Source organism: Lampetra fluviatilis, chromosome 12 (genome assembly GCF_964198595.1).
Source record: "Lampetra fluviatilis chromosome 12, kcLamFluv1.1, whole genome shotgun sequence".
Lineage (NCBI taxonomy): Eukaryota > Metazoa > Chordata > Hyperoartia > Petromyzontiformes > Petromyzontidae > Lampetra > Lampetra fluviatilis.
The window spans coordinates 7240441-7250087 of NC_136286.1; the positions used below are offsets into that span (position 1 = coordinate 7240441).

At 43.4% G+C, this 9647-nt stretch overlaps 1 protein-coding gene across 2 annotated transcripts in view; it reads right to left on the minus strand.

Annotated features, from left to right (window-relative positions):
* Window positions 1–9162, minus strand: part of LOC144935113 (helicase POLQ-like) — a 31912-nt gene extending 22750 nt beyond the window's left edge. Inside the window, exons 1-9 of one of the 2 annotated variants that reach the window (XM_078861527.1) lie at window positions 8965–9162; window positions 6867–7095; window positions 5566–6535; window positions 4939–5117; window positions 4174–4374; window positions 3808–3883; window positions 3591–3688; window positions 2916–3023; window positions 2296–2441 (exon numbers count right to left, since the gene is read on the minus strand). In XM_078861527.1, coding sequence (XP_078717653.1) covers window positions 2296–2441; window positions 2916–3023; window positions 3591–3688; window positions 3808–3883; window positions 4174–4374; window positions 4939–5117; window positions 5566–6535; window positions 6867–7095; window positions 8965–9029 — 2072 coding nt within the window. In that variant the 5' untranslated portion in view covers window positions 9030–9162. Of the gene's footprint in view, window positions 1–2295; window positions 2442–2915; window positions 3024–3590; window positions 3689–3807; window positions 3884–4173; window positions 4375–4938; window positions 5118–5565; window positions 6536–6866; window positions 7170–8964 lie in introns of both variants that reach the window. The other variant, XM_078861528.1, reaches the window with a different exon arrangement.
* Window positions 9163–9647: the final 485 nt, after the last annotated feature.

A 9647-nucleotide genomic window follows, 5' to 3' on the forward strand; every position in this document is an offset into this window, starting at 1 on the left:
GGTTTCTCCTCTCCAGACGGTGTCATCGATAATTGCTGTCAGTGCCTGCGAAGTCCGTTTGTTAATCTACTGCTGGATGGGGGCCTCCCCACACCTGTGTGTGTCATAAGGATTATTTGACCATACTTCACGCTTGTTCGTGTGAATCGATTTAAGGCATAGATGGGGAAGCACAGCAGTGCAGCTCCTGTGTATTTTTCTGCACTGCCCACCACGTAGCCCCATGAAGCCATATGCCAACCTGTATTTGCGTGGTGTTCACCCATCCAAGCATTATCTAGTTTCAGTTCTCCTTAGCTTGAGATGACAAAATTAGGTGCATTCTGAGTGATTTGTTTATTGGCATTGCACACAGCACAAATGTAATAGTGCATAGTGGCAAAAAAACTGTTTTTGGAGCATTAGCACAACGTCAAATAATCTAGAGTTAAGGTATTTGTGATAAGAACTTCAACTCTGAAAGATGCAATATTGACTGGTGTTGGTAATTGTTCGATGTTAACGCAGCTCAAAGACACTGAACAATGCTACAGGCAGTCCTCCACCGCCCGTACTTACAAACCCGTTTCCATTAAATCATCTTTTAACATTGACTTAAAACGTGAACTCGCAGTTGCAAACTCAACTGCAAAACTATTTTGTTCAGAGAATCGATCCCACCCCCCCCCCCCGAGACGTTACGATGAGTCGGTCTCGCGCTGGGAGTGAGTGTTTGCATGTGTGTGTGAAAGTGTGAGTGTGGGGAGCGGTAGTGCAGCGGTTAGCGTGCTGCAATACGAAAGCGGCGACCTGAGTTCGATTCTTGCTCACATCCAACACCAGTACTTGGTGTGCAAACATCACCACTGGGGAGACAAAGGCGGTCGGACGTAGTCTTGGCCACCCACCCCCTCATGTGCAATACCGGTCTAAATAAGTGCTACTCGCTAACAGTACTTGCTCCTACAGTCTGTTAAGGCTATATGGGGGATTGTTATCTTTGTGTGCACGTGTGTGCGAGGGGAGCAGTGGTGCAACAGGTTAGCTCGCCGTGCTACCAACCTGCCGATCAAAGTTAAAATCCCACTCATGACCAACACCAGTGACGATTAGCTGAATGGGACCTGGGCCTTCCCTAGATCGCCTCAGCCTCAAATGAGTACCTGGTGGTGTGTAAACATCGTCACGAGGGAGACAAAGGTAGCCAAGCGTGGCGCTGTGTGCTGGCCTTCATAGGCTCTGCTCGCTAACAGCACTTGCTCCAACAGCCTATTAAGGCTATACGGGGGATCGTTGTCGTTGGGGTGTCTTTGTGCCACCGTGTGTATGTCTGTATGTATGCACGTGCAGTGTGTGTGCGCGCAATTGAACCTTATGGCGGGACTCCAAGGTCCCATAAGCCCCCAGCTCTCGCATAAACTGCGTTGCGACGTCATTTTATGTCTGTTGAAGGCGAACGATACAGCAATCTAGTCCTCTCGACGAGCTCTACACAATGCGCTAATCAAAATTTCAAAGTTTTATTTATGACTATGGCAATTTTGGCAACGATGGGTGCTTGGTGAAGAACGAGGATTGATTTCTGGTGGGTCATTGCGTTGATGTGTGCGGTGGGACAGTCGCCAAAAATAAATAAATTACAATTTTTACTTCCGTTTATTCGGGACCCCGGGGTCCCGCCATAAGGTTCAATTGTGGTGACTCACTGCCCCCCTTCCAACTACAACCTAGGATTCTGGATTCAAGGTATATGAAAATAAAAAAGTGTTTTTTCTATTCATGTTACTTAATTTTTTGTTTTATTTACAATACAGTATTTTTTACAGTATCACATGCAAATGTACAGTATTTATTATTCATTATGAATTTAACAATGCTTTCCTTATTGTTGAACTCAACACCTTTCACAACACTGACCTGATGGGCATTTAAATACAGCACATTATTGTGTTCTGTTCTTATGAATCGTTAGACTTACAAACGGGTCCCAGGAACGAATTGGGTTCGTAACCCGAGGACTGCCCCGTACAAGTTAACTTTCCCTTGAGGATAATAACCAAAACAATTCTGTACAGATGGATGTGTAAAAAAATAAATAAATGCACAATAGCCTTCAGAAATTTTCAGTTTAAACAACACGATGCATTTTTGCATTAGGTATTTAAAATATAGATTGTATTCAAGCACTCTCTCAAACTCAAGTGTGCATGTTCGAGATGTTTTATACACCTACGTAAATACATTGAACTGCCTTCTAATGTGACATTATGGTATAACTCTGCAAGGTGTGAGACTACAATACAGAGGTACACGTACTTTGCCAGGTACTTGCAGATCATCTCCGCCACATTCTCACAGTTCTTCTTCGTGGGGCAGAAGACGAGACAGGAGTGAGCAGGGATGACTTCCGTCACCAGAGCCACGATGTGGTCTGGGTCCATCTTCAGCATTCCGGTTGAGTACTGTTGTCGCAGCGCACACAGCCACGTGTGAGACCACTACCCTCAAATGCTGCTCTGGTCACATTCATCCCTGTACACTTGGGTCTGTGGGCCCTCAACCTTTAGTCTCTTGGCCACGACGTAGTGCAGGGGCATGCAACCTGCGGCGCCTTGGCCCACATATGGAGTGCGGCGTGGTGATAACTGGCCAGTGAGAACCAGGGAATGCCAACGCTCGGCAAACCACTTGGCTACCGTGATGGCCCACAGGGATCTAGGCGAATCGCAAAGTGATTCGTTCTTGAACAAGGTTACACAACAATTACATGTAGCCCATCATGAAATGTCAATAGACATATAAATAACAAAATTAATAAGCAGTGTCTCCTTTCTCTAGCCATCTCTCCAGATATATATTTCACAGGTTATTCAAACTGTAAAGCTGTTAAAAAGCTTATGTGCTTATTTTATTTTCCTTCATGTCTGTGCACTCACCTTGTAGCTGAGCAGTCGGATAAAATCGAAGCGTTCTTCTGGACACAAAGCCTTGTTGTTTACCTCGTAGATAGAGTCTCCAAGCTTAATATACTCTCTTAGCTCGACCTGTTAGGATCATGGCAACCATGGAGACCTTGTAAGAGGTTGAAAACGTGTACCTTTCACACATCAATTGTACAACATTTTTATGAAAATGAAACTTTAAATAATAATGTGATTCTTGATAATTGATTTTTTACCCTTCTATCTGGCAACAAAACTGACACCTTTTTTTACATGGAGTCATGTTTACATAGACCACAATACCTGCAGTCATAATGCAAACAAAAAAACACAACTCTGATAATGTACACTGTCCTTGAAGTTGATTGGTCCACACCCGAGACAGCTTTCCTTAGAGCCTAGTCTCACATGGGTTGGACAAGATGACACCAAAATGTGAGACTAGGCTCTAAGGAAAGCTGTCTCGGGTGTGGACCAATCAACTTCAAGGACAGTGTACATTATCAGAGTTGTGTTTTTTTGTTTGCATTATGACTGCAGGTATTGTGGTCTATGTAAACATGACTCCATGTAAAAAAAAAGGTGTCAGTTTTGTTGCCAGATAGAAGGGTAAAAAATCAATTATGATATTTTTACTGGCAAATGAGGTTCCAATAATGTGATTCTTACCGGCCGAAAATCGTTTGTGTACAGCTCCGCATTCAGGAATTTTTGCAAGTCATTTATGTTGCTCAGAGTGGCACTCATACCAATGATCTGAGTTGTTTCTGCAATGAAATAAAGCAAATGCAACAAGACACTGAAGCACAGATGAAACTTAAGCACAAAAATGATGACTGGAAACAAGCAATAATGTATGATAACTGCAGGATGAGAACAAACGTACTTGATGTATACTGAACTTTGGCCAGCGTCTGCTCCAGGGTGGCCCCACGGCTACCACCTTCACCCAACATGTGCAGCTAAATACCACGCAACAAACCATTAGTACGTAATGAGACTCAAAATGACATTGCACTGACGTTATAGCTCGTGTGCAGCTGCTGGGTGGACTGTTGCATCGTGGGACTGTGGAAAATGGCGGTGGCTTGGGGATGACCTCATCGAGAAGTGGATTTATGATGGCTGATTATGACGATGATGAACATGAGCAAATAAGATGTATGTTTATACGAACATTAATACATAACATTTGGAATGACGTTTACAGGATACCAATATTCGCTGTAATTAAATAATGGAAGCTGCATACCTCATCCACAACGATCAGGCCAATCTCCTGCATACGTCTCTCCTCTAGAAGGGAGTTGACTAGACTGTGGGCTTTTTCAATGGTGGCGATATAGAGAGAATTCTTCTTTAGTTTTTTTCTCGGTGGCATGCGCCCCTTGCTTCCCGCGTATTCCTCTATGAAGATTTCAAGCTCCACACCAAACACGGACAGGCTCCGCACCTGTTAGAGCAGCAGCAGCGACATATCACAATTGTGTGACGTGTGGGAATAATTGATGAACACGAGATTGTACTCTACAACCAAGTATCTGTTCCTAAACCAAGGTATAAATGAAGACAGAAATATTAAACGAGACCTCCAAATTCCCGGCTGCCTCAGTTGACTTATCTTGGAGGACCTTACAGTAATGCCAACACAGTATCACCAATTAATTTGTTTTATATTAATGCCCACTTGATTATAATTGTTCATCTACTAATCACTCAAGGAGGATCAAAATCACATTGAGTAGTGCACTGCGCTATGTCTGCATCGCTTCTGGGCCCATCCTTCAACTACTTGCAGTGACTGGCATGGTGTAGTACGGTCCAAATAACCCCTATGAATGGTATAGCGTGGGATTAACAGAGCTGTAACTAATGCATATCTTTAAAGAAAACAATAATCTCTTGCTTAACGTTAAAATGTACACAAAAGATATTTCACGATTAATGAACAATGCATATGACCACATGTATACTGCTGTGGCGGTGTGGATATGTGCGTGTACAAAAAGCTCGTTACCTTCTCCTGGACAATGGCAACGTAGGGAAGAATGAGCAGAGCATCCCTTCTCTTGCACAACAGCTCCCTCAGCATGAGGATCTCTGCTACGAGCGTCTTGCCGCCACTTGTCGGTAAAGAGTAAATCAGATTCTTCCCTTGTCTCACGGAGTTCAAGGACAAGCAGTCGTGCTGCCAGGCTGTGGATAATATGTAAACACAATTTTTTTTTTATTAAACACACCAGAGAATCTGAAAAAAAGTGAATGTGTCAATTATAATTTTCAAACGGGTGGCTTGTTACAGATTACGAGAACAAAAACGTTCATTAAAATGATTAATTTCAGTGTGCAAGACTACAAAAATGTTTCAACCATTACCTAATTTATAAGAAATTGGATTAGACTTGACAGTTAACATCACTACACTGGTGATAATGTGTAAACTTTTACAGTACGAATAAAAAAAATCAGTGATATGCTGTTATAAAAAAACTAAATGACACCATCTGATTTGGTAAAATACATGCATCAAAATACCACCACGTACTATTACCATTTCTCCCACTAGAAAAAAAATATGCTGGCATTATAAAACCGAGACAATTTGGTGTAAATATCTTAGTGGAAAAAAAAACCCACATATTACCGTACAGCTCTTTAATGCCACGCTGTTGTTGCAGAAGGCTGTGCACCTTTGTGGGAAGACCATAGAAAGGCCCAATCTCAAACTGGCTGTCATTGGCACAAGTCTCCATGGCGATCTGCCTCTCGTGCGACAGCGCAGACTCCTGCAGGTGCCTGGTGCGCGACACCACAGGAGTGGCTGCCCTCGCGTTTCCCACGAGCGTATTCTTGATGCGATCTCTTATGCTCATGCCCTTATTGGCTACATCTGTGGGTTCTTTTATTTTTTCCGGTCCAAGCACATTTGTTGAAGAACTGTCAGCTCTTCCGCAAGCGATGTGGTCAGCCGTTTCACTAAAGGCAGCATTTGTTTTATTTGCTTCCTCTTCCGAAAGTGCAGAAGTACAAGTGCGTTTTGGCGGTTTGCTGGTGGTAATCGTACATTCTAAATCATCCTTTAAGATATCAGACAATTTTATTTCATCCTCCGAATTAAAAAAACGCGTTTGTGCATCAGCTTTAGAATTAGACGTTAGTGTGTGAATGGTTTCATCAAGCTTTGGAAGTTTTGTATTTTGAGAACTGCCTCTCGGCCAGCTCTGAATGTCGGTTTCTACATTATTTGTGTTAAAACCGTGATGCAGCTCAGTCTGTACATTTTGTACGAAGTGTACAGAACCCACGCTGTCATTAAATTCTGTTCTCTTGATGGTCTTCTCTTTCCAGTCATTAGGCAGCAATTGTTCTACATTGTGTGTTTTCATTTGACCAATATTGTCGCTGCCCAATGAAGTCCCACTAGACAAAGCAGAGTGTTGCACAAGCTTCTTGGGAAGACAGTTTGGTGGTTCTGGGTCTTTCTGAGTAAGATTGAACGTCTGTGAACAATTGTCTTGGTTGTGCTGTTTTTCAAGTGCATCCATGAATGAGATGTCTCCTGCAATACTGTCATATTCCCCAAACATGTCATCGCTGCTCTCCTCACCATCGCACTTCAAAGGGAAAAAAAACATTCACATCAGTAATGACTATCATGGTCAACGTCGAATCCAAATAAGTGTGAGTGTGTGGGGTGCGGCTATGTAAGGTGCCCTGATTTTTCATGACCCTATTACTTCCTCTCCACAGGTGACTGAATGTTGGCAAAGCAATACAGAAAGTTAAATATGTAAAGAGTGGATTGTTATAGGTGATGGACATGCAGAGGCTTTGAAATAGAAATGTTTTCTCGACATTTCTCCACTTATTCTTTATGGTTTCAGTGCGATATCTATAAGTGGATCATCCTGTACTCGACTGTGAAAAAAAAGTGTCGTCTTTTACCTCTGGCCTCTCGCAGGTGTTGCCTGATGAGCCGAGCTCTTTTGCCATGACATCTGCGATAAAGACTTGCGACGGGAGCTCTTCGCGATCATCAGGAGGAACCATGAATTTCAAGTCCACACGAATGGGAATCCGTTGCCTCACTCGGATGTCTGCACGCCCACTTTGGCTTTTATCCACACAGTGCACCACGACTTTGTCTTTGCTAGGTGTGAGACCCCATTTCTCTCTGCCGCGTTTCACAGAATGAGACACTTTCCAAATCAGCATTCTCACGTCTCTGCAACTCAAACATTACCAACACTGACAAAGGGGCACACCACATTGTTAATTACAAATAGGAAATAAACTGCTGTTGTAAAAAGTGTTTTACAGTTCCAGCAATGTTTTACTGACACACAACCATGGATTTTCCATTGATCTAAATTTCATGCTACAGCTTTAACTGCCAGTCAACTATTATTTGAATATGAATAGATTCAAGCTCCTGGCGAGAAATACAGGGTATGAATTAGCTATCACCGCTAGTGTTGAGATTTAAACAGCGGTTGCCCATTGATTGGCTGCAGAAAGCACTTAAAGTTTTTTTTCCGTGGAGTACACCATTTAAATTAATCCAATATACACACATTAAATTAATGTTGCCATTTGTCAATCCAGTGTTGGATGAACCCCCTCCCCACACGGTGATGGTCATTGGTGATCACACTTCACCACGCTGGTCAATGGGGGTTTGCGACAGACCTGTTCAGATCTCACTCGCCACTCGTGTTTAACGGTGCTTGGGTATAAAACTCAGGTCAGACTCAAGACTTTATTTCACCTGATATAAGGCTCATTGAGCTAAGCAGCGATTTCACAGGACGAGCAGGCATGGTGGCGGATAACAGGACATTGCAGCAGGGAATGCGCAAACAAGCGTAAACATTCTAGATTTGAAGTTAAGATTTGAAGTTTTCGTGACTGCAGGAATCCATACTCTTTAGTTCTTTCGGTAAAGTCACGTAGGTACAAAATAAATTAAAGCGTAAACATATTCTTTGGGTCTTTCGGTAAAGTCACGAAAGCTTTAAGTCAAGATTTATATGTAAACATATAATCGGAATAGGATGAGCTATATAGCTATCTTTTTTCACAGATGTCCAGTAAACAAACATTATTCGCACGAAACCTGCCAAAACGTATTGCAAACAGGACAAACAATAAATTGTTGTTTTTATACAAATCGAAACCAGTCCCCAAAAGAGGTCGCTGCTGTGTTCACAGCTAAGTGCAGTAACCGTTGCAGAGAGAATGTCAATACAAATACAACTCAACGCTGGTTTATATAATCTCCAACTGGTTCTCGTGGAATTTCCACGAACGCCCCTAGACTGCAAGTTGAACACGAGCAGCAGTTAATCTGCAGGTAGTCCCCGAGTTACGATGGTCCCGACTTACGATATTTCGATCTTACGATGGCGATACGACAAAATTCCCATCAACAACCTAACATCGTTCAAGTATGAAGACGACCGCTGGTATTGCGATCGAAACGTCGTAGTTTTTGTTATTTTCTTTGAACCTATCTACGCGACTTTACCGAAAGAACCAAATAATATTAAGGACGCAAACCAAAAAATAATCATCATGCAGCTCTTATTCTACAACTGTAGAGTACTTTGTATCCTGTGCCGTGCGTCTAAAATTGCAAGCTTCGTTATAAACTAAGAATATGAACACGTTAATAACAGTAAAGCCCGTCGTTACAGCGGTACTACTGCATGGTGCCCATATATTGAGGCTTTTAAAATATACATTTAATTTGATGACCCGTGTCACTGTTTACAAATGTGACTACTGTTGTATCCCGATCTCTTTAGTTATCTCCAGGTTAAACAAAACAAAATACCGCCACCATTAAGACCAAGCACGCGTCAGACAATGCTGCAAACACAACCTAAACGCACACCCACAAGATACAAAACATTCATGCGTTATGGTTACGAGTTGCCCCTGCCTCTCGGAGGCCGAAGCCCCTACCCCGCCCCCCCCGGCTCGCCTGGAAGCCCCTACCGAGGGAGACGCCACCCAAGGCGGCCGCGCGCCGCCCGCTCACCGGGGGGAGGGGGGGGCGGCACGCCGTCGTCGAGTAGTCGAATGCGGCAGCGCTCGTGACAACATTCGCCTTTCAATGCGGTTATTATTCGTTGTGTGTGTGCGCGGGCGTCATTGCGGCGCGTTTAAATAACTAGGCGAAGGATGGCGACAAATTTCGCCTTCGAGTTGACGAGCCTTAAATTGCACAACAATTGTCCGTGCGTCGATGAGTTATGTGAAGGCGTTTGAAAAGGAGCTCGGTGATTGGACGAAGTTGGCAGCCAATGGGCGCCCAGGAATCGTGCGCACAACGTGCGAGGTTCTAACTACAACAAACGGAAAAGGAGCTCGGTGATTTGACGAAGTTGGCAGCCAATGGGCGCCCAGGAATCGTGCGCACAACGTGCGAGGTTCTAACTACAACAAACGACAATGATGGAACGCGTATTCGCAACAACAAAAAGCCCTCGGTCGCTTACAATTGAGTTGCTTGTCAAATTATGAACGGTTGGTGGTGGTGGTGTGGCAGCAACTCGAAGGCCGGAATAGAAAGTGAAAAAAACCTATACATGATTGAGCACTCATAAGCTTCACAGATATTTAATAATTCATCGCTGCATCGCTGGTATCCTGGCCATCTCGCCGACTGAAAACATAAGCAGTGTAAACGAAACTAGGATTCATAAGAATTTTTTGGGAATA